The sequence below is a fragment of the Lithobates pipiens genome, unplaced genomic scaffold (assembly GCF_037356315.1).
Source record: "Lithobates pipiens isolate NorthernLeopardFrog02 unplaced genomic scaffold, aLitPip1_a1.2 Scaffold_27, whole genome shotgun sequence".
In the NCBI taxonomy this organism is placed as follows: Eukaryota; Metazoa; Chordata; class Amphibia; order Anura; family Ranidae; genus Lithobates; species Lithobates pipiens.
The window spans coordinates 214,330,135-214,356,327 of record NW_027507788.1 but is presented as its reverse complement, the minus strand read 5'-3'; the positions used below and the strand labels follow the sequence as shown (position 1 = coordinate 214,356,327).

General features: G+C 44.4%; 1 protein-coding gene across 8 annotated transcripts in view; it reads right to left on the bottom strand.

Annotated features, from left to right (window-relative positions):
* TP73 (tumor protein p73) overlaps positions 1 to 26,193 on the bottom strand; it is a 256,858-nt gene that overhangs the window by 30,564 nt on the left and 200,101 nt on the right. For all 8 annotated transcript variants that reach the window (XM_077458234.1, XM_077458233.1, XM_077458228.1 and 5 more), the window contains one exon: positions 4,543 to 4,729. In XM_077458234.1, the coding sequence (XP_077314360.1) occupies positions 4,543 to 4,729 (187 nt within the window). The remainder of the gene's footprint in view (positions 1 to 4,542; positions 4,730 to 26,193) is intronic.

Below are 26,193 nucleotides of genomic sequence, written 5' to 3'. Positions count from 1 at the left end.
GTGGGGGATGGGGTCCTCTCACTCACCATGACCAAGCTGTAGGCCGCGCACTCATCCATGTTGGCCTGGGCTCCATCCAGTGTGCTGGACGGGCGATCAGCATATCTCCCAGAAAGACCTTTCATCATCTGTGTATGATGGGGGAGGAGGAGGGCTGGCAGACAAGCCTGCAGTGTCCTCTGCGAGCCGGCTCTCATAGGGCTGCACTGCATCTGTGTGCTTAAAGTTTGTTTACCCAGGAGAAGTATGCAGTGCAGAGAGGGCCGGACTCGGGGGGGACTCTGGCTGGGGAGAACAGACATTGGACTGAGCGGCAATGCATGGAGCAGGAGAGGGGTACTCTGAGGAGCCGGCCGAGGACAGAGGTCATGCGGGGAATGCACAACTAAAGAGCAGCCAGTGCGATAGTCGAGCATGGAGCTCTGCTAGTCACCCTCCACCTTCAGCCACCCGTGTGCATGGTGCACTGGTACCCCTAGCTGCCTATGCTGCTGCCGGCCATATGTAGAGGGGGCTGCATGGGCCCCCTGCATCACAGGGCCCGGTTGCGGTCGCGACTGCTGCACCCCCTATAGTTACGCCCCTGCTTGTGATACTTACCTTGCGGTCGGCAGGCTGGCCGGTAAGACAAGCTTGTTTTTTCCTTGGATTTATCCTTGGCCTTGTTTATAACTGTTAGCCTTCCAGTGCTTCTTACTGTGATAGCCAGCCATAGATGGAGGCAAGTGGCATACCCTTTTTGTAGCTTGTGATACTTACATTACCTCTACCCTGGCCCTTTTGGATCCTGGTAACAGTTTACAGTTGTGTTAATCATTCTACATACATACACTGTTTTTTTTTTTTTTTTTTTGTATGTGCCTGTTCAATATTGCCCCTGTGTGGGCAAAACCATGGCTTGTCATACGCTCTTAAAACTTTAATGAAAATATTGAAATAGAAATAGTGTCTTTTATCAGTGAGAGAAACACTGCCCCAAGGGCCGGATAAAGGCAAGCAAAGGGGCCACATCTGGCCTCCAGGTTGCAGTTTGGAGACCACTTTTCTAGAACACACCCCAGCCTACCTATTGGATAGATCAGGGATAATAAAGCACACTGATAAAATCTCCCCTCTTTTCAGTCTACCATTCATTTTGACTATAAGCACATGTGCACTGCAGCAGAGTCTGATTGGTTATTAGTGTTGCTGTGTACTACACGAGGCTGATACCAAGACTAATTTAGGTACTTTCACTAGCTGCGTTAAAAACCCATTTGTAAGGGATAATATGGTAATTGGCTGCTCAGGCACCCAGTGCTGTCACATGGGGGAGTCCTCACTCTTGTGTAAGCTCCAAGTCATGTTCTATATAAGGTTTCATCTCTTTGCCCATCATGACTAAAAGGAACCATATGGCAGGGAAAGTACATGTGCATGGCTAGTGGGATAGGCATTAAAGCAAACTTGATAGTTTTTCCTAAGTGGGGTAAGTATGCTAGCGGTTTGGGGGGGGGGGGGGGGGGGGGGGGCTAAAACGACGTGACTGACAGGGAAGTGGCTGGAGGTGTACACATGCTGCTGCAAGAATTATACCCCTGTCATGTTCAACAGGCACTACCAAATGCCGAACCTGACCTATTCAAGTAATTGGGGCGCTCTGCCGCAATCGCCCCTGATCCACTCCCCCTTAAGGTGTCAAAGCAATGGCTGGAGGTGCACACATGCCGAGTCAAGAATTATACCGCCTGTCCTATTCAACGGGCACTACCACCTGATGAACGTGGCCTATTCAAGTGAATGGGGCTGCGCTGCAATCGTTCCACAACTGCACGCAGATGTGTGTGGTAGGGTGGCATTTAAGGGATTAAAGTAGGCGGTGAGAAGGCGATACAACGCCAACCGTGGATCACTCTTCAGAAAGTAGCGCTAATGTAAACTAGCCCTAAATGTTTACGTTAAAGCGGGCAGAGATACCAGTAATACACAAAAGATTATTCTATTTTGTTAAACTATCATGAAAGTTGATGATTCGGCATCAAAGACATGACAAGACTTAACCATGGTGGGTGGATCGGTGCCGAGGTTCTAAACACTGGCTTGGGGCCCCCCAGCACTCGATTTGGTTGACGTTATTTGCAATCAGCCACAAATTATGAGAGATTACACAATAAATAATAATTAACCTCCCACACAGAGCAATTGATAATCTGTGCTAACATGCAGCAACAATCAGGTGTGAAGCATCCTTAGGTGTTTCACTTACTGTTTCGAACATGTAGTAGTTCTTGATACCGCTCTCAATTCCTATCAGCTTTGGTAGTGCAGTGATACAAAGGAGCATGGGGTAAGAAGGGGGCACATACAGACAGAGACCGCTGTCCAATGCAGAGAGGATAATGTTCCAGAGGGCAGCCAGTTGTGTATGTAGAGAGGATAGTGATCTAGAGGGCAGCCCCTGGTGTATGTAGAGAGGATAGTGATCTAGAGGGCAGCCAATAATGTATGTAGAGAGGATAGAGATCCAGAGGGCAACCCCTGGTGTATGGAGAGAGGATAGCGAACCAGAGGGCAGCCACTGGTGTCAGTGAGAGAAATTTGGCCTCATCATTGGTGTGGTTGGGAGGAATTGTGCCCCATCATTGGTGTCATTGGGCCCCGTTGTTGGCCTCACTGGGAGGATTTGCACCCCATCGATGGTATTACTGTGCCCTATTGTTGGTGTCATTGGGAGGAATTGTGCCCCATCGTTGGGGTCTTTGGGAGGAATTATGCTTCTTTGTTGGTGTCAGATAAGGGGATTGTGCCACATCATTGGTGTCATTGGCACCATTGGGAGAAATTGTGCCCCATAGCTGGTGTCATTTGTAAGAATTGTGCCCAATTGTTGGGGTCATCGGGAGGAACTGTGCACCTTTGTTGGTGTCAGATGGGGAGAATTGTGCTCCATTGTTGGTGTCAGATGGGGAGAATTGTGTTCCATTGCTTGTGTCAGTAAATGAAATAGTGCCCGAAGGGCCGGAAGAAAGCAAGCAAAGGGCCACATCAGGCCCCCGGGCCGCAGTTTGGAGACCACTGCTTTAAACCCAGAACAGTAAAATCAGTCTGTATATGCAGTAAAGCATGTTTGTTATACTCACTGTGGAACCTAAGGGGTTAATCCTCCGCACTGTGTAAAAAGGCTGTTTGATCCTGTACCCTCTGATCCTTCCCTTCCGTTACGGTCTCCAATCTGCTGATAGTACAGAGCCTTGGAGACACTCTGCACATGCTCAGTTTAGTGTATATTGCTAGAGAGCTTTTTTTCAGCTTTTTTTGGGGAGGGTGCATGTGATCAGCACAGGGCCAATTAGCACTGTCCAGTCAAAGATCATGCAGCCTCATAGGACAGTCAGAGGAGAATGAAAACTCCTCCTGCAAGCTTTAACCAGACACTGATAGAAGCCACAAGACTGCTCTATACTGCTGATGAGAAAAGGGCATTTAGCAGTTTATATTTACTAAAATTATTGCATTTCCATGTTCTGTGTACTGGGGGAGACCGGATATAGTGAATGCAGAGTCCGGGGTTTAGTAACACTTTAAAAGTGTGCCAACGATTGGAGTCATGGAAGTAGGGAGGGGATAGACAATGAGAAAAAGACACGAAATCTGGGTATTATAAAAAAAATTTTTTTAAAAGTACCAAAATCTGTCTTTGTATTAGCTTCCTGTAACTTAATGTGCAGAAGCACTCACACTAAGAAGGGAAAGGGGGGCACTAAGCCAATCAGACTACTACCCTACAGTGATGTCAATCCTAAACTATGTAAAGGTAGATAAAAAGCAGCACCCGATATCCAATGAAATGCAATTTGGAAAGTGAATTTGTAATAGTTTTATTGAAATTAGCGACAAGTGAGGAGGGGGTGGGGCGTAATGGGGGGGGGGGGGGTATAAGGACCTGGAACAGGGGATGGAGAAGGGGGACTTGGACGGGGGGGGGGGGATGTGGCTGGGGGAGGTAACTGGATAGGCTAGAGTGGACCTCTGATCCGTTTCCTTCTGGGGGGTTTGATCATTTGTCGCTAAATTTTATATATATATATAACGATTACAAAGTCACCTCCCAACTTGCATTTCATTGGATATCGGGCGCTTCTTTTTACCTACTTTACATATGGAAACAACCTTGAGGCCGTACCCAGAGGTAGCAGCCCAAGCCCCCAAAAAGGGCTCACCAACACCTTTCTGTTAAGTTGGCCAGTAATCATCAGGAGAGAACCCTTCCAACCTGTCCCCACCATTACCCCCACCCCCTCTATTGACCTACAACTGAGTGCGCCAGTCCAGCGTGATCTCCAATCCTAAACTACGAACATGTTTACAGGACGGCAAAGGGGGTGACTGTACAGCATGTGGCGTATTCACAAGCTGGGCCGGGTTCCTGGACCAGACCAATTCTTTAAACCGCAGTCCTGGCCACGCTCTCTGAAAGGAGTGCCCGAATGTGATTGGGATGACGCAGGCTACACGGACATAACACATTTCCTCCAGACTTTGTATGAGCCTCGGCCTCCTTACCTTCATTGAAGTCTCTACCCAGTTCATGGTTGGGGCAGCGTTTAACAACCTCCGTCACATGTTCGGCCTTTTTATACACTGGCATTGCCCGTATCACGGTGCCCGGTGGAGGGGGGCTGGACAATTTGATCTGGATAGGACATGTCTTGGCAATCTGGCAGTACAGCTTTTTCAACAAAGGTGAGTACTGAAAAAAAAAAAAAAAAAAAAGATATCTGAGATAAGTGTACGAAAAAAGACATTGGTGGGGGAAAAAAAAAGGAGAAAGAAGAAAAAGAGAATGAGAAAGGGAAAAGAAGACAGAAAAAGACATGGGTAGTAATATACGAGGCAGAGATTGAAGGAACAAGCTGAATTCTATTTTGAGTGGAACCCACCATGGCCTAATACTAGTCCCAATAATCAATACAAAGTCCCTTAAGTCATCATCCATCTTCCCCATTCTGATGTCAACCGGACCCATTGACTGCATGCAATTTGCTTTGGCCTGCTGCTGCCCGATTTGCTGCTTGCCTACTTATGGTAATGAGCCGGTGTTCCCAATAAAAAGCCCGGTGATTATTACACAGTCCGATCAGCCATAACCGTATGACAATAGCACCTAAAAGCGGGTAGGATACATTAGGCAGCAGGTGAACATGTTGTCCCTGAATTTGCTGTATTGAAAGCAGATAAAAATGGGCAAAAAAAATGGGCAAGCGTAGGGATTTGAGTGACTTTTACAAGGGCCAAATTGTAATGGATAGAGACAACAAGATCAGAGCATCGCCAAAACTGCAGCTCTTGTGGGATATTTTTTACACTTTTTCCAAATATTAAAGCCGAGTTCCGTCTGCAAAAAAAAAAAAAATGAAAAGTCAGCAGCTACAAGTACTGCAGCTACTGACTTTTAAAATAAGGGCACTTACCTGTCCAGGGTGCCCGCGATGTCCTCCCCCGAAGCTAACCCGTCCCTCAGCTCCCAGGTGGTGGAACCCTTGCGACTTCACAGCCTGTTTCCCTACTGCGCATGCGCGAGTCACTCTGCGCGTTCTGAATGGTCCCTGCTGTCTTCTGGGACTGGTGTGTGTCTCCCAGAAGACAGCCGGTGGGGAACGGAGAAGGAGGGGCCAGACATGGCATAGGTCACCGCGAATTCTGCAGTGCTCTTTTGACGGTTCCGATAGAAACATCACTTGTTCTGGGCCAATCTGGCCCACTTTATTCATGGTTTGATTACAGCACCTTTTTTCACCTGAGGTGTCCTTTCTTAGTGTATTGTTGTGGCACTTAGGTTGGTGTGGTTCACGTTTGATCCTCTCACCTCCTTCATCATCACTGATTCTCATTTTGGCAATGATCACAGCATCTCATTTTATTTTTTGGCTATAGAATGTGATTCAATATTTTGTTTAGACACTGGCCTCTGGTCTTCTATATATGCTCGCCCCCAGTCGCCGCCGGAGACTCCCACTGGGGACCTTTGTGGCCCCGCTTTTTGCTGGAATGTGGTTAAGCAGTCTTGAGTTGTCATGTTACAATTTTTTCTCTTCCCCATTATATGTTTTTTATCGTTTAATTTATGTTTGGTTATTTTGGTGCTTGTTTTTTTTATATATACATACACACACATACATATTATATATGTATGTGTGTGTATATTATATATATATATATATATATATATATATATATATATATATATATATATATATATATATATGTATATGTATTTCAGATGTATTCCCTGATGAAACGGTTGAACCGCGAAACTAGTAGAAATACCGCGCCATCTGTGAATTCTATGTAACCATCTTGTTGTTTTTGTATTAATAAACTTTTGTCAAATTTTAACTCTTGTTTATGGAAATTTTTCTGTAATTGTTCAAACTGTACCGTGATAGTCCGCTTGCTCCTTTTTGATGGGTCTGGGTTGGGATCCAGACTCTCAAATCCTTATCCGATAGAAAGGTGTCGGAGCCAGTGTTGGTCATCTTACTTTTAAAAAAAAGTAATTAGTTAAGTTACAAATTACTTCTCCCAAAAAGTAATTGCGTTAGTAACTCGGTTACTACATTGGAAAAGTAATTAGTTACTCAGCAAAGTAACTGACGGGTGGCAGCCGTGGTACTTGAGGGTGGGGGCGGTGGTGGTATTTGAGGGGTGGCATCGGTGATACTTGAGGGGGTGGCAGCGGTGATAATTGAGGGGGTGGCAGCGGTGGTACTTGAGGGGGTGGCAGCGGTGGTGCTTGAGGGGGTGGCAGTGGTGGTGGTTTACTTGAGGGGGGTGGCAGCGGTGGTGGTGTACTGGGGGGCGTGGCAGCGGTGGTACTTGAGGGGGTGGCAGTGGTGGTGGTGTACTTGAGGGCGTGGCAGCGGTGGTGGTGTACTTGAGGGGGTGGCAGCGGTGGTGGTGTACTTGAGGGGGTGGCAGTGGTGGTGGTGTACTTGAGGGGGGTGGCAGCGGTGGTACTTGGGGGGGTGGCAGTGGTGGTGGTGTACTGGGGGGGTGGCAGCGGTGGTGGTGTACTTGGGGGGGTGGCAGGCAGCTGTGGTACTTGGGGGGGTGGCATCGGTGGTGGTGCCATCCTCTCCCACCACCACCTCTGCCTCTTACTGATCCCATCCCCCACCACCACTGATCTCATCCCTACCATATCCCCCCCATCACCTCTGCTGTAGAAGTGATGCTGGGTAGGGATGGGATCAGTAAGAAGCAGAGGTGGTGGAGGACTTGGGATGGATCGATTGCACTGCAATTCGGATCGTCAGACAGTCACTTACTTGAATGCCTCCATGAATGAATGAAATGAATGAAATATTTGTATAGCGCACAACGCAAACTGAATCTCCTCAAGGGATGCCTTTCCTCATGGGGGGAGTCATCTGGATTGGTGTCATCTGGTCAGCTGACTTCATTTTTCAGTGTCCGCCCCGCCTCCCTACATTCTCTCTCTCTGGATTGGCCGGGGTGGGGGGGGGGGGGCGGCTTGGGGCGGTCCAGACAGTCTCTCCGAGTCTCAGCCTCTTCTCAGCTCTGCAGGCGAAAGCTCCCCTCCCTGCGGCGGAACGAACGGCCAGGCCCCGCGGTCACGACGGGCCTCCCGGGCGGTAGATGTAATTGCGGTAATGCCGCCCAAGTAATGGGAACAGAGTTACCATGAGGGGAAGAGTGAGCAGTAGGATTACTCGTTACCCTCTAAAGTAACTGCGTTAAGTAACTCCGTTTATTTTAAGTTACTTACATCACTGGTCGGAGCACACAGCACATGGTAAGTAGAAGACAACCAAGTCTCAAAAGACACAATAGAAAAGCGAAGCTCAGTGTATTCTACGCTCAGTACTAAATGTATTTTTGTACAATGCTCTGTTAATCTGCAGGTAATAAAGCTGTATGGAGGGGAACTTAATTCCGAACAAGCCCACGCTGGGAAACAGTCATTGTTCAATTCCATCACCATGACACGTACGGCTCTGTTCCATCCAAAAGTCCTATTTGCATCTTTCTGAGTCACACGGGGCTCCATCTTTTCCACTCTGATCTTACGACGTACCCTGAGTGTTGAAATATGTCAATGAATGATATTACCGGGAATTAAGGATTATCCCCTGACAGGTTAGGACAGGTCATGTGCCTGAAAAGTGATCCCAAAAATTCACTTGGAGCAACACACAATCACCGAGGTTTGCCGGGACAAGTCTGGAGAAAATGGCTCTTCAATCAGGTTTTGGCCTTCAAAGGTGCCGAGATGGTATCTAATAGGAGGATTAATACCCATAATATTCTACACAGCTTTTGTATGTGTATCGGCAGGCTTCTGAAGAGCATGCGCTATGTGTTTTTTTTCAAAATTTAACTTTACCCAAACTACAGTTTGGTTTGGGTCTATTTGCCTAAATTTGACTTCTGTGTCAGTTTGACTGGGCTGTGAGATGTTCAGCCTGGCCACAGGGGGGCGCTGTCTCTGGTGGCAGGCATGGAACTATGGTCTGGTTGGGCGTTTAGTTTACTCTCTCTCTGAGTCAGGTCAGTGGGAGTGGCCCTCTCGCTGTGCCCTCTGGGAGAGGGTATTTAAGATGCGGACGTCACGTGGTTCGGGGTTCCGGTCCTGTATGCTGTGCTGATTACATGGTCCTGGTCCTCCTAACCAGCCCCAGGAAGGCTATGGCCTGCGGTACGGATCCACCGGACTTTAATGCCTTGTGGCTGGCTAGTCCAAGGCAAGGGAACTAAGGAAGGATTCCAAGGTGGATGGGTGCCGTCTCCAGTTCGGGAGAGACCCATTGAACTTCGAGCATTCCAGGGGAGGACTCTTTATAAGAACACCACGTACGGGTTGGTTTTCTTAGCAAGAGCCTGGTAGGGCTGAAGTAACCAAGAGAATCCGGTCTTGTGGATATTGCCAAGCTGGCTGAAAGATCCAGGTATCCTACAAGTGTTCTACAGCTTAGTTTTCCTACATGTTCTGCAACAACGTCAGAGATAAAGACTTTGTTCCCGTGAATAAGCACCTTGTTGGCTGCTAGGCCTTGTGAGAGAAGGACTGTCCAACCTGAGTGATCATCCAGCTGCGAATGGCTATTCTCTGGATGCAGTCAAAGTAAGCAAGTTCTTCAACGTTTTTGGACTTTGACATTGAGAGTACCTGAACTTTCCTTTCCAACCCTCTGATCCCAAGTTGAAAGACTGTTCAATGGTTTGAGTTTTTGCAAATAAAATCCATTCAAGTGGATCTATTGTCAGTCTCAAGTTACTGGGCTATTTACCACGGGACATCCCCTAGACGTGCCACAAGGAGAACAGAAGGTAATGAAAGCCCAAAAATAACCAACAGCTCCTTCGGGGGTTAGTGCTACATATGGGAAGTGATGTTCACTTTTATATAGGTTCTCGCTGCATAAAAATTGGGCTATTAGGAGGACAACGTGCTTTACATGTAAAATGGTTCATGGCCTAGTACAGGGATATGCAATTAGCGGACCTCCAGTTGTTGCAGAACTACAAGTCCCATAAGGCATAGCGAGACTCTGACAGCCACAAGCATGACACCCAGAGGCAGAGGCATGATGGGACTTGTAGTTTTGCAACAGCTGGGGGTCCGCTAATTGCATATCCCCGGCCTAGTAGCATGCTACCAATCTTGTTGAGATGATGTATACATTCAGCGACAAACTTCTCTTGGTTAAAGTGAAGAAATATCGGAACTTATTTCCCAAATAGGGACAACAATAACAATAACTTGTCTTGGAGTTTTTTTTTGTTTTTTTTTTCCTGCATATTATTTAAGGAAAAGCTACATTTGTGTGCAGTTTAATTAGCCATGTGAATTGATTTGGTCAATGCAATTGATACACAACGATGAGTGTTCATTTTTTTTTTTTTTATATGTACATTATAAACTATAACTAATAGAAATAATATCATGATGTACTGTAATGAGGATTCCTTTACTCGCTATTTCTCTCCATTCATGACAACACGTTTTGTACTACCACCATTTGTACCGAATAAAAAGTTTGTAAACAAAAAAATAAAAATAAATAATAATTGGCTATCATAAGGCTCGGTTCACACAGGGGCGACTTGTCCAGGCGACTTCGCCGTCTGACAAGTCGCCCCCGTTCTAATAGGAGCGACTTAGAAAAAAGGTTCCTGTACTACTTTTGCGGCGACTTCGGGCGACTTGCATTGACTTCTATACAGAAGTCGTTTTGCAAGTCGCCGCTGAGGTCGCGGCAGGTCGCGGCGCTGCAAGTCGTGCCGCGTCCTGTGTGAACCGAGCCTGAAAGTACCACATCCATCCGAACCATTGCCTACAAAAAATTTATATTTTTATGTTGGACTTTACTATTACCAGGTCCTCTTGGATTAAAACGGCACATCCAAATTTGATACGGTTCATTGTTATGGCCAATGTTGCATATATTAAAAGGACTGTTTCCTGATGGTTTTTAATTCAGATTTTGTTTTCTTGTCAAAATTGTTTATTCAAATTTAATAAATCAGGAAACAAGTTCAGGGATATAAAATGTTAAGATATAGTATAATTCCTTAAAATGACTAAAGATCAAATTTGTCTCGTACTTCGGTCAAAAGATTAATAACTCATAGAGGCAATTTCCTCTACTGTTCAAGAGAGAAAAATTCGAAACATTAACTACAATAATATAAAGAAGTCTCAAAACAATAATAAATTTGAGATGATCTAAAGTACATAATAAAGGAAGCGTTTATCACTCTCATATTTAATTCAGATTTTTTTTTTTTTTTCAAATAAAGAGTCAAATAAATGTTTACAAAATTTGCAAGTAAAATAATAAGATGGAAATCTAATAGCTGTGTTTTATATAAGATAGCATTATATTATCTCGTTTTTTTTAAATATTTTTATTAATTATTTGTAATAAAATTATTTTTTTATAGCTTTTGTGTGGTTGTCCCACTCTGGTACCATTTAAAAAAAAAAAAATTAATTAAAATAAATTGTAGGCAATACAGTATAAATTATTGTACGTTAGAACGAATAATACTAGAATTATAAGAATATTAGATCACATCCTCTTGTTGCACACATAACATTACACTGGTAATCAATCTTGTGTGAGGGCAGTATACATGTCATAGCAGCTAATTGATGGATAATTGGCCACTTGCCTCTCCAGCGTCTTCCTGGCCCTAGGCAGTTAGAGCCGCACTGATAATTTACGCAACTCGTTGTGCTAACATTAGGCTTTGCTTCAGGGTCCCCAGACCATCCTAATGTCTTTCTTCGTTTACTGTGTTAGCCAAGGCCAATCAGGAACCCATCTCTGTACCGTACCTTTAATGCTCCTGGAAGGCTCGCCTACTCCTCCCATCATGGCTCCTCTTCTCCTGCCCCCTATCTGACAGTCTTTTACCTCTTCTATGTCTCCTCATCTGATGCACCCCCCCTCCCCCCCCTGAAAATCTCTGCAATAATCGACCTCTTCTTCTGCTCCTCTGTTACCCCCTCTCTGCCAATCGATCCTATCATCTACCTGTCCTATGAGTCCTCTTCTGCTGCGACCCCCCCCCCCCCCCCAATGCAGATCTCTACAATCATCTACCTGTCCCACTGCTCCTCTTCTGCCAATCTCTACAATCATCTACTTCTCCCATGGCTCCTCTTCTGCTGCCCTCGCTGCAAACCTCTAAAGCACTGGTCTCCAAACTGTGGAGCTTTGCTTGCCTTTATCCAGGCCTTGGGACCCTATTTCTCCAACTAACACCACTGATGAAGGACCATTTTTCCCCACTGATACCAACAATAAGGGCACTATTCCATTCACTGACACCATCAATGGGGCACTATTCCTCCCACTGACACCATCAGTGGGGCACTATTCCTCCCACTGACACCATCAGTGGGGCACTATTCCTCCCACTGACTCCATCAGTGGGGCACTATTCCTCCCACTGACTCCATCAGTGGGGCACTATTCCTCCCACTGACTCCATCAGTGGGGCACTATTCCTCCCACTGACTCCATCAGTGGGGCACTATTCCTCCCACTGACTCCATCAGTGGGGCACTATTCCTCCCACTGACTCCATCAGTGGGGCACTATTCCTCCCACTGACTCCATCAGTGGGGCACTATTCCTCCCACTGACTCCATCAGTGGGGCACTATTCCTCCCACTGACTCCATCAGTGGGGCACTATTCCTCCCACTGACTCCATCAATGGGGCACTATTCCTTTCACTGACTCCATCAATGTGGCACTATTCCTACCGCTAAACCCATCAATGGGGCACTATTCCTCCCACTGACACCATCAATGGGGGCACTATTCCTCCCACTGACACCATCAATGAGGGCACTATTCCTCCCACTGACACCATCAATGGGGGCACTATTCCTCCCACTGACACCATCAATGGGGGCACTATTCCTCCTACTGACACCATTGATGGGGGCACTATCCCTCCCACTGATACCATCGATGGGGGCACTATCCCTCCCACTGACACCATCAATGGGGGCACTATTCCCCCCTCTAAACTCATCAATGGGGCACTATTCCTCCCACTGACACCATCAATGGGGGCACTATTCCTCCTACTGACACCATTGATGGGGGCACTATTCCTCCCACTGACTCCATCAATGGGACACTATTACTTTCACTGACTCCATCAATGGGACACTATTCCTCCTGCTAAACCCATCAATGGGCACTATTCCTCCTGCTAAACCCATCAATGGGACACTATTCCTCCTGCTAAACCCATCAATGGGGCACTATTCCTCCTGCTAAACCCATCAATGGGGCACTATTCCTGCCACTAAAACCAATGATGGGGCCGTGTTTACTTCCACCGATGCCAGGGCAGTTTTTACTCCCACTGGCCATAGTGTGACCCCCCTCCCCCCCCCCCCCCCAAACCTAAAGGACAGTAAACTGGCCCTTTGTTTAAAATGTTTGGAGACTTCTGCTCTAAAGTCATCTAGAGCTCTCATAATCCTGTCTCTGCTGTCCCCCTCTCTGCCATTCTCTACCAACCTCTACCTCTCCCATGGCTCTTCTTCTGTTGCCCCCTCACAGCCAATGTCTCCAATTATCTACTGCTCCAATGCCCCCCCCCTCTTCTGCCAATTATCAACTTCTCCAATGGCTCCTCTTCTGCTGCCCCCCCCCGCAAATCTCTGAAGTCATCTAGCTTATTCAGAATTCCCTCTCTGCTGCCCCCCTCTCTGTCAATCTCTCCAATCATTCCCCACCCCAAACCTTTTCCATCACTGAGCCCTCCCATGGCTCCTCTTATGCTGTCCCATCTCCGCGCCAAGCTGTTCAGAAATCATTGTCCTTTACAACACACTTATGAAAAGAAAAGAAGAGCTCTTTAAAGAGAAACGGCAGTCTGCTCACAACAATTTGTAATAAAAACATCTTTGCCATTCTGAAGCTTCCATCCAACCACTTTGCATATTATTTTATATATACTATGATTCTGTACTTGCCAAATATGCTGCAGAAATCTCCCTCCACCGAGTCTGGCTGCAGCCATTTTAACTGTGGGCAGCTGACACTGCTACCTGTTCACTTCCTGGATTTACACAAAAGGCACACCTCCAGCTCTGCAGCTCTCATTGGCCCTCTTATGACTCATTCCCCCTCCCTTCCTGGCAAACTTTTTTTTGCCAAGAAGGGAGGGGAGGGGAAGATTTTCCACCCTGCTCCTTCAAATTTTCTTATCACTGCGATCAAAAATGACTGCCCACCCCACGAAGAATGGGAGGATCAAATCAACATCCATCACTAAACCCACATCATAAGAAACGAATCAATAAATAACTGGCCATACACAGTCACTAGGAGATTCCTTTCCTGTATTCAGCTAAACTCCTGGTTGATCCGGCTGCTCTCTATCTCCCCCTTCTGTCCATGTCCCCGATTCAGCTAGGGATTTTGCAGCTGTGGTGGCAACTCTGCACATGCTCAGATTTCAGTGAGTTTCTATGCTGAGCATTTCCTCCCTATCACATCTGAGCAGCCCATGTAACTATAGAGTCACACATGTGGGTGTATACACAGTGGTAAAGGACTGCCTACTCCCACTCTCCTCCTCCATACCAACTAACCAAAATAGGGGTGGGATATTACATATAGATTGATGGAGGCTTCACCTCCCACCTGTGACTGCCAGAAATCCGCCCACACCATGTTATTGCCAAAAATAAAAAATAAAGATTTGATTTCAAATATATATCTGTATGATTATTTAAAATAGTTTATTGATATGAATTATTTATTTTTATTCTGTATTCCAAAGGCTGTTTTTTTTTTTTTTTAAACATGTGACCAGCAGCAGAGAACTAGAAGCTCCTCCTGCTTATGTCTCCCTGCAGACAGGCTGGGAGAGAGCCGGGTCACGTGACAGCTGGATATAGATTAGGGAATAGGGTACTTAGATGTTTTAAAAAAAAAAAAAAAAATTATATATACATATATATATATTATATATATATAATAAAAAAATTAAAATAAATATTTTTAAAAATTTAAATAAATATTTTTAAAAATTTAAATAAATGTGTTTAGTATGACTTTAACCACTTGCCGACCAGGTGCCCACATTATACGGCGGCAGGTCGTCTCGTTCCCGCGAATCGCTGTACGGTCCCTTTAACAGCTACAGCGGGTCGCCACAGGCCACCCGCGATTGCTCCTCAGACAGCCAGAACGGGGATCTGTCAATGTAAACAGACGGATCCCCTGTTCTGTCAGGGAAGTAGAGCGAGATTGTCTGTTCCTAGTGATTAGGAACACCGATCTCTCTCCTCCTTCAGTCAGTCCCCTCCCCCTACAGTTAGAAACACCTCCCTAGGGAACAATATTAAACCCCTTGATCGCCCCCAAGTGTTAACCCCTTCCCTGCCAGTGACATTTATACAGTATTCAGAGCATTTTTATAGCACTGATCACTGTATAAATGTCAGTGGTCCCAAAAAAAAAGTGTCAAATGTGTCCGATCTGTCCGCCGCAATGTCGCAGTCCTGCTATAAGAAAAAAAAAATAATAAAATTTAAAAAACGCTATAAATGTCAATGGTTCCAAAAAAAGTGTCCGATCTGTGAGCCGCAATGTCGTAGTCCTGCTATAAAAAAAAAAAAAACGCTATGTCAATGGTTCCAAAAAAAAGTGTCAAAAGTGTCCGATCTGTCCGTCGCATAGTCACAGTCCCACTAAAAAAATTGTCTATAAATGTCAATGGTCCAAAAAAAAAAAAAAGTGTACGCTCTGTCCGCATGCAATGTTGCAGTCCTGCTAAAAATCTCAGATTGTCACCATTACTAGTAAAAAAATAAAAATAAAAAAAATGTATAATAATAAAAATGCCATAAATATATCCCCTATTTTGTAGACGCTATAACTTTTGCACAAAACCAATCAATATACGCTTATTGCGATTTTTTTTTTTTACCAAAAATATGTAGAAGAATACATATCAGCCTAAACTGATGAACATATTTTTTTTTTCTTTTACATTTTTTGGGAGGATATTTATTATAGCAAAAAGTTTTTTTTTTAATTGTCGGTATTTAAAAAAAATAATTTATATCTATATATCTATATATATATATATATATATATATATATATATATACATATATATACATATATATACATATACACATACATATATTCCTCAGAGCTGATCAAATACCACCAAAAGAAAGCTCCATTTGTGGGGGGAAAAAAAATAAAGACGTCAATTTTGAGTACAGCGTCGCAGGACCGCGCAATTGTCAGTTAAAGCGACGCAGTGCCGTATCGCAAAAAAAAATTATTAAAAAAAAATGGCCTGGTCATGAAGGGGGCAAATCTTCCAGTCCTTAAATGGTTAATATGAAACATTTTGAATAAAATTCCACTATTCATGCTTTAGAATCAATTCTTTTTATGGAAGTTTCTGAAGTCGGGAGGGAAGGAAAAATGAGGGGAACACCCAGAATGATTTGTAGTCTGTGCCCAGCGCCCGCCCCGGCTTTGCCATTACTGGGAAGGATTGGAAGGCATGCTGGGCACACACCCCGCTGTTTATGTGGAGAGCCTTCCGCGCCTGTATGGCTGTTAGAAGTACAGAGACACCATAGAGGAGGGGCTGTGTATGTGGAATAGTAGGAGGTCACGTTACACGGCAAGTTTACATGTAAATAGTGCTTAGCGGCGTTCTTTCAGGTTTGTTTCCACAACACGCTTCTGCAGGATGTTGTTTAAAAAAAAAAAATTGTTCTGTTATTTTAAACAGCTGCTTTATAGGCGGAGAAATATTTGAACTGCCCGGTTACCGTATTTGAACCGTCTATTTTATTTTGCTTTTTTTTTAATCAAAGTAACCAGTAATTAGACTAGATGAAAAGGTTTTTTTTTTTTTTTAATTGGAGTCTTGGTAACAAAACGAATTCCCGTGACACAAGCAATACCACCAATTTATAAATACGAGGGATGCGGACTCTTCTCCAGGTACAAGGAATCCAATACTGCAATATACACCCACCGGCCACTTTATTAGGTACACCCGTTTAATTACATAGTTAGTCAGGTTGAAAAAAAATACACAAGTCCATCTAGTTCAACCATAAAAAATTTAAAAAAAAAAAAATAAAAAAAAAATAAAACCCTCCCTTCTAGATAGTAAGCTCTAACAAGCAGGGCCCTCTAGTCCCTCCTGTATTGATTTGTATTGTAAGTGTCCTGTCTGCCCTCATGTTGTAAAGCGCTGCACAAACTGTTGGCGCTATATAAATCCTGTGTAATAATAATAATAATAAATAACATTTAAAAAAAAGAATAAAAAATAAATATATATAAAAGAATAAAAAAATAAATAAATGAAATAAATAAAAAAAGAATAAATAAATGAAATAAACAAAAAAAGAATAAAATTATATATATATATATATATATATATATATATATATATATATATATATATATATATATATATATATATAAATAAAAAAAGAATAAAAAATAAATTAAATAAACAAAAAAAAGAATAAAAAATTAAAATTAATTTATATAAATAAATAAAGAAAAGAATAAAAAAATAAATAAATTAAATAAAAAAATATAAAAAAAGAATAATAAATTAAATAAACAAAAAAATAATAAAAAAAAATAAAACAAATAATAAAAAAAAAAAAAAAAATCATACAATCCCATATACACAATCCTATACCCACAGTTGATTCAGAGCAAGGCGAAAATACCCCCAGAAAAGCATGATCCAATTAGCTACAGCAGGGGAAAAATTCCTTCCTGATCCCAGAGAGGCAAATAAGATTTTCCCTGGATCAACTTTACCTATAAATGTCAGCACTCGGTTATATTATATGGGCGCTGGTGAGGCTGCCACAGATGGGCGCTGGTGAGGCTGCCACTGATGGGCGCTGGTGAGGCAGCCACTGATGGGCGCTGGTGAGGCAGCCACGGATGGGCGCTGGTGAGGCAGCCACGGATGGGCGCTGGTGAGGCAGCCACGGATGGGCGCTGGTGAGGCAGCCACTGATGGGCGCTGGTGAGGCAGCCACGGATGGCCGCTGGTGAGGCAGCCACGGATGGCCGCTGGTGAGGCAGCCACGGATGGCCGCTGGTGAGGCAGCCACGGATGGCCGCTGGTGAGGCAGCCACGGATGGCCACTGGTGAGGCAGCCACGGATGGCCACTGGTGAGGCAGCCACGGATGGCCGCTGGTGAGGCTGCATTTGATGTTATGATATTATGTATGTTTAGAAAAGAATCCAGGACTTTCTTAAAGCAATCTACTGAGCTGGCCAGAACTACCTCTGGAGGGAGTCTATTCCACATAATGCTTGGTAACACAAATTGCTAAATCAGCCAATCACATGGCAGCAACTCAAAGCATTTAGGCATCTAGACGTGGTGAGGACGACTTGCTGACGTTTAAACCGTGCATCAGAATGGGCAAGAAAGGGGATTTAAGTGACTTTGAAAGTGGCATAGTTGTTGGTGGCAAACGGGTGGGTATAAGTATTTCTGGAATTTTTGAGGCACAGCCATCTCTTGCATTTACAGAGAATGGTGGGAAAGAGAGAAAATATCCAGTGAGCGGCAGTTGTGTGGAGGAAAATGCCCTGTTGATGTCAGAGGAGAATGGGCAGACTGGTTCCAGATGATAGAAAGGCAACAGTAACTCCAATAACCACTCGTTACACCCAAGGTATCCAGAATACCATCTCTGAACACACAACACATCCAACCCTGAAGCAGATGGGCTACAGCAGCAGAAGACCACACCGGGTGCCACTCCTGCCAGCTAAGAATAGAAAACTGAGGCTACGATTTGCACAGGATCACCGAAATGTTACAATAGAAGATTGGAAAAACGTTGCCTGGTCTGATGAGTCTGGATTTCAGCTGCGACATTCAGATGGTGGGGTCAGAATTTGGCGCATGGATCCACCCCGCCTTGTATCAATGGTTCAGGCTGGTGGTGGGGGTGTAATGGTGTGGGGGATATTTTCTTGCCACACTTTGGGCCCCTTAGTACAAACTGAGCATCGTTTAACCTGCACGGCCTCCCTGAGTATTGTTGCTGACCATGTCCATCCCTTTATGACTACAGTGTCCCCATCTTCTGATGGCTCCTTCCAGGAGGATAATACACCATGTCACAAAGATCCAATCATCTCATCACTGGACAATGAGGTCTCTGTACTCCAATCGTCTCCACACTCACCACATCTCATCCAATAGAGCACCTTTGGGATGTGGTGGAACGGGAGATTGGCATCATGGATGTGCAGCCGACAAATCTACAGCAACTGCGTGATGTTATCATGTCACTATGGAGCAAAATCTCTGAGGAACATTTCCAACACCTTGTTGTATCTATGCCATCAAGGTTGGGGGTTCAACCTGGTACTAGCAAGGTGTACCTAATAAAGTGTCGGTGGGTGTATAGGACATTACAGGGGAGAGACGGTCCTCCTCTCTACATTTATAGGATATCAGATAGAAGGGGAGACATCACTGCCCTGCAACAGCGGTGACGTCACTTCTATAAAAGAAACCTTTCACAGAAGGGCACAGAAGTTCCATCCGGAGGGTGGCGTCACATTGATATTCTCTGCAGGTTATAGTTTACAGGAATCTCTTTATATAGAAGTGATATATTAATGGCCTGACATCTTCACTTTCCACATGTTAGTGTTGGAATGTGATATCACTACTGACAAAATATAAAGTGTAACTTACCAGACCGGGGGGGGGCTAAACTCTCTAAAGAAAGAGCCAGTTCACTATCCTCCAAACCAAACCACAGGGTGCCCAGACTGTGGCCAATGGGGGTAGGGAATGCCGCAGTGCCAGTAGTGCCCCATCGTTGGTGCCAATGGGAGAAATAGTGCCCCATCATTGGTATCAGTGGAGAAATAGTGCCCCGTCATTGGTGCCAGTGGAGAAATAGTGTCTCATCATTGGTGTCAGTGGGAGGAATAGTGCCCCATCATTGGTGTCAGTGGGGGGGGGGGGGGTAGTGCCCCATCATTGGTGTCAGTGGGGGGGAATGGTGCCCCATCATTGGTGTCAGTGGGAGGAATAGTGCCCCATCATTGGTGTCAGTGGGGGGGGGGATAGTGCCCCATCATTGGTGTCAGTGGGGGGGAATGGTGCCCCATCATTGGTGTCAGTGGGAGGAATAGTGCCCCATCATTGGTGTCAGTGGGAGGAATAGTGCCCCATCATTGGTGTCAGTGGGGGGGGGGAATAGTGCCCCATCATTGGTGTCAGTGGGGGGGAATAGTGCCCCATCATTGGTGTCGGTGGGGGGGGAATAGTGCCCCATCATTGGTGTCAGTGGGGGGGGGAACAGTGCCCCATCATTGGTGTCGGTGGGAGGGGGAACAGTGCTCCATCATTGGTGTCGGTGGGAGGAACAGTGCTCCATCATTGGTGTCGGTGGGAGGGGGAACAGTGCCCCATCATTGGTGTCGGTGGGAGGAACAGTGCTCCATCATTGGTGTCGGTGGGAGGGGGAACAGTGCCCCATCATTGGTGTGGGTGGGAGGAACAGTGCTCCATCATTGGTGTCGGTGGGAGGAACAGTGCTCCATCATTGGTGTCAGTGGGAGGAACAGTGCCCCATCATTGGATTGGTGCCGGTGGGGGGAAAAGTGCCCCATCATTGGTGCCGGTGGGAAGAGTAGTGCCCCATCATTGGTGTCGGTGGGAAGAATAGTGCCCCATCATTGGTGTCAGTGGAAGGAATAGTGCCTCATCATTGGTGTCAGTGGGAGGAATAGTGCCCCATCATTGGTGTCAGTGGGAGGAATAGTGCCCCATCATTGGTGTCAGTGGGGGGGGGAATAGTGCCCCATCATTGGTGTCAGTGGGGGGGAATAGTGCCCCATCATTGGTGTCGGTGGGGGGGGGAATAGTGCCCCATCATTGGTGTCAGTGGGGGGGGGAACAGTGCCCCATCATTGGTGTCAGTGGGAGGGGAAACAGTGCCCCATCATTGGTGTCGGTGGGAGGAACAGTGCTCCATCATTGGTGTCGGTGGGAGGAACAGTGCTCCATCATTGGTGTCGGTGGGAGGGGGAACAGTGCCCCATCATTGGTGTCGGTGGGAGGAACAGTGCTCCATCATTGGTGTCGGTGGGAGGGGGAACAGTGCCCCATCATTGGTGTCGGTGGGAGGAACAGTGCTCCATCATTGGTGTCGGTGGGAGGAACAGTGCCCCATCATTGGATTGGTGCCGGTGGGGGGAAAAGTGCCCCATCATTGGTGTCAGTGGGAGGAATAGTGCCCCATCATTGGTGTCAGTGGGGGGGGGGGGAATAGTGCCCCATCATTGGTGTCAGTGGGGGGGAATAGTGCCCCATCATTGGTGTCGGTGGGGGGGGGAATAGTGCCCCATCATTGGTGTCAGTGGGGGGGGAACAGTGCCCCATCATTGGTGTCGGTGGGAGGGGGAACAGTGCCCCATCATTGGTGTCGGTGGGAGGAACAGTGCTCCATCATTGGTGTCGGTGGGAGGAACAGTGCTCCATCATTGGTGTCGGTGGGAGGGGGAACAGTGCCCCATCATTGGTGTCGGTGGGAGGAACAGTGCTCCATCATTGGTGTCGGTGGGAGGGGGAACAGTGCCCCATCATTGGTGTCGGTGGGAGGAACAGTGCTCCATCATTGGTGTCGGTGGGAGGAACAGTGCTCCATCATTGGTGTCGGTGGGAGGAACAGTGCCCCATCATTGGATTGGTGCCGGTGGGGGGAAAAGTGCCCCATCATTGGTGCCGGTGGGAAGAGTAGTGCCCCATCATTGGTGTCGGTGGAAAGAATAGTGCCCCATCATTGGTGTCAGTGGAAGGAATAGTGCCTCATCATTGGTGTCAGTGGAAGGAATAGTGCCCCATCATTGGTGTCGGTGGGAAGAATAGTGCCCCATCATTGGTGTCAGTGGAAGGAATAGTGCCCCATCATTGGTGTCGGTGGGAAGAATAGTGCCCCATCATTGGTGTCAGTTGGAGGGCCAGACAACAGCAAGCAAGAGGCTCTATCCGGCCTGCAGACCTCAGTTTAGAGATCACTGCACTAGACTGACATCACAACTGTTGATATAAATTATAATTGATAAAGACCTCACTACTATTACTATATATAGATTGTAATAGTAAAGAAATATATATCTAAACATGTTATATTTTACTAGAGTGTTTGTCTAACATACAGAATGTTTCCTAGGCTGAAAATACTACAAAGTACAAGTGACATTTTCTGCAAACTAGGAGTTCCATTTTTACGAGTGGTATTCGTACTTTCCTAATATAAGAGGCATTTTACTGGAACGATGTCAATAGTCTCTTAAGTGGAAGCTCGATCTTACAGCCGTGTCATCAGACTGGAGGACGGGATCATTTGAATGGAAGGTGTATTCACAGACCATCTCTATGACATCATAACTGTAGAAGTATTATTTATAGAGAGGTGACCTCGTTCCTCTCCGGCTGTACGGATCTCACACACAATCCCCTCACATTTCTGTAAATATTTTCTTCTATCTTTTCATGTGACAACACTGAGGAAATGACACTTGTCTACAATGTAAAGTAGTGAGTGTACAGCTTGTATAACAGTGTAAATTTCCTGTCCACTCAAAATAACTCGACACACAGCCATTAATGTCTAAACCGCTGGCAACAAAAGTGAGTACACCCCTAAGTGAAAATGTCCAAATTGGGCCCAAAGTGTCCATATTTTGTGTGGCCACCATTATTTTCCAGCACTGCCTTAACCCTCTTGGGCATGGAGGTCACCAGAGCTTCACAGGTCATCACTGGAGTCCTCTTCCCCTCCTCCATGATGACATCACAGAGCTGGTGGATGTTGGAGACCTTGCGCTCCTCCACCTTCCACCTTGAGGATTCCCCACAGATTCTCAATAGGGTTTAGGTCTAGAGACATGCTTGGCCAGTCCATCACCTTTACCCTCAGCTTCTTTAGCAAGGCAGTGGTCATCTTGGAGGTGTGTTTGGGGTGGTTATCATGTTGGAATACTGCCCTGCGGTCCAGTCTCTGAAGGGAGGGGATCATGCTCTGCTTCAGTATGTCACAGTACATGTTGGCATTCATGGTTCCCTCAATGATCTGTAGCTCCCCAGTGCCGGTGTCTTGTCATATAACGTCCTCCATCCGATAGTGTCCACTGCGTACTGCGCATGCGCAGTACACAGCAACACAGATTCCGAAAATTGCTGAGGATGAACAGCGCCTGCGCACTGAGTCCAGGTTCCATCCCCACTATCCAAGTGGACATAGAGTAGGAATAAAAAAGAGCCGAACGCAGCGAGGCCGAGCCCGAAGCATGGCGAGCGAAGCTCGCCCGCGAGGGGCCCTCTAATATTCACAACCCTATGTCCGCTTGGATGGTGGGGCCACCACCTCCACTCACGGCGCAGGCGCCGTTCAGCTTCGGATATTTTCTGAATTGTAATTCATGTCCTTAGTTTGCTTGTCTTCAGCAAACTGTTTGTGGTCTTTCTTGTGCATCATCTTTAGAAGAGGCTTCCTTCTGGGATGACAGCCATGCAGACCAATTTGATGCAGTGTGCGGCGTATGGTCTGAGCACTGACAGGCTGACACCCCACCCCTACAACCTCTGCAGCAATGCTGGCAGCACTCATACGTCTATTTCCCAAAGACAACCTCTAGATATGACGCTGAGCACGTGATCTTAACTTCTTTGGTGGACCATGACAAGGCCTGTTCTGAGTGGAACCTGTCCTGTTAAATGGCTGTACGGTCTTGGCCCCCGTGCTGCAGCTCAGTTTCAGGGTCTTGGCAATCTTCTTATAGCCTAGGTCAGTGATGGAGAACCTTGGCACCCCTGATGTTTTGGAACTACATTTCCCATGATGCTCATGCACTCTGCAGTGTAGTTGAGCATCATGGGAAATGTAATTCCAAAACATCTGGAGTGCCAAGGTTCGCCATCACTGGCCTAGGCCATCTTTATGTAGAGCAACAATTCTTTTTTTTTCAGATCCTCAGAGAGTTCTTTGCCATGAGGTGCCATGTTGGACTTCCAGTGACCAGTATGAGAGATTGAGAGCGATAACACCAAATTTAACACACCTGCTCCCCATTCACACCTGAGACCTTGTAACACTAACAAGTCACACGACACCGGGGAGGGAAAATGGCTAATTGGGCCCAATTTGGACATTTTCACTTTGTAGCCAGCAGTTTAGACATTAATGTCTGTGTGTTGAGTTATTTTGAGGGGACGGCAAATTTACACTGTTATACAAGCTGTACACTCACTACTTTACATTGTAGACAAGTGTCATTTCTTCAGTGTTGTCACATGAAAAGAGAGAAGAAAAGATTTACAGAAATGTGAGGGGTGTACTTACTTTTGTGAGATACTGTAGGTGATCATAGAGGGGGGACATTGCTGGGGTGAGGATTACATCATCGGACCCATATTATCTGCACAGTGCTGGGGAATACATCAGACTACAGAAATACATGAAGGGTACATCGGGTCTATAAGAAAAGCTTATTGGGGGATTTTTTTTTTCTTCCTGTCCAGGTGCTGCCAGATTGTGTGAAAGGCCCCTTTTTTTTTTCATGTCGACATTCCCGGACAATCCCGGACTTGCCTGGGATAGGAGACTTTTCAGGAGAGGATCGTTCTGCCATGTTATGACACGGATAAACCTCAGCTGATCCCCCCCCCCCCCCCCCCCCCGCCTGCAGGAATTACATACTACACGGCCCGACACAGACGTGTCCCGGCTAATAAGATCATCAAGTCCCAACACATCTCACATCCTCTGATATCCTTCACTTGGAACAGGAATCCATCCAGATGCAGGAGAACTACAAGAACCGCCAATTGTAGATACTAATCAGCTGCATTCACACCCGAGCGCGATTTTGGCACCTTCGTGCGCAGCGTTTTTGGGGCTTTGGCGTTTTGTTATTAGCCAATAGAGAAAACTATTATCTGCGCCATTAGCTTTTATTTCTTCTTTTATTATTATTCATTATAATCTTTTTTTTTGTTAGGGTAAAGGGTTTAGAGTTCAGTTTAGGGTTAGGATTAGGAGTTGGGGGTTAGGGTTATTTATTATTATTTTATTTATTTTATTTATTATTATATGAATAAATAAATTCAATAAATTTAATACCAAGTAACAATAAATATTTTTTTTGTGTGTTTGTGGCTCATTTTTATGCAGCGTTTTTGGGGCTTTGGCGTTTTGTTATTAGCCAATAGAAAAAACTATTATCTGCGCCATTAGCTTTTATTTCTTGTTTTATTATTATTCATTTATTATAATCTTTTTTTTTTTAGGGTAAAGGGTTCGAGTTCAGTTTAGGGTTAGGATTATGAGTTGGGGGTTAGGGTTATTTATTATTACTTTATTTATTTTTATTTTATTTATTATTATACGAATAATAATAAATGAATAAATAAATGCACAAATAAAGAAAAATCATAAATAAAAAATAAATTCAACAAATTTAATACCAAGTAACAATAAATATTTTTTTCCGCGTTTTGTGGCTCATTTTTATGCAGCGTTTTTGGGCTTTGCCGTTTTGTTATTAGCCAACAGAGAAAACTATTATCTGTTCCATTAGCTTTTATGTCTTTTTTTATTATTATTCATTTATTATAATGTTTTTTTTTTTTTTGTTAGAGTAAAGGGTTCGAGTTCAGTTTAGGGTTAGGATTAGGAGTTGGGAGTTAGGGTTATTTATTCTTATTTTATTTATTATTATATGAATAATAATAAATTAATAAATGTAAAACAAATAGACAAATAAAAATCATATATAAAAAAGAAATTCAATAAATTAATACTAAGTAAGAATAAATATTTTTTCATGCGTTTCTGGCTTGTTTTTATACAGCGTTTTTGGGCTTTGGTGTTTTCTTATTAGCCAATAAAGAAAAATTTTATCTGTTCCATTAGCTTTTATTTCTTGTTTTATTATTATTTTATTATAATTATTTTATTATTATTCATTTATTATCATTTTTTTTTGTTAGGGTAAGGGGTTATAGTTCAGTTTAGGGTTAGGAGTTGGGGGTTAGGGTTATTTATTATTATTATTTTTTTTATTTTTTATTATATGAATAATAATAAATGAATAAATGTGAAATAAATACAGAAATACATAAAAATCATAAATAAAAAGGACATTCAATAAATAATACCAAGTAACAATTCATATTTTTTTGCGCGTTTGTGGCTCATTTTTATACAACGTTTTGGGGCTTTGGCATTTTCTTATTAGCCAATAAAGAAAACTATTAACTGTTCCATGTTTATTTTTATTTTATTTATTATTACATGAACAATAATAAATGAATAAATAAATGTAAAATAAATACACAAATAACTAAAAATTATAAACTTTTATTATTATTAATTTATTATAATTTTTTTTTTTGTTAGGGTAAGGGGTTCCAGTTCAGTTTAGGGTTAGGATTAGGAGTTGGGGGTTAGGGTAATTTATTATTATTTTATTTATTTTTATTTTATTATATGAATAATAATAAATAAATGTAAAATAAATACACAAATAAATAAAAAATCATTACTAAAAAATAAATTCAATAAATTAATACCAAGTAACAATAAATATTTTTTTGCGCGT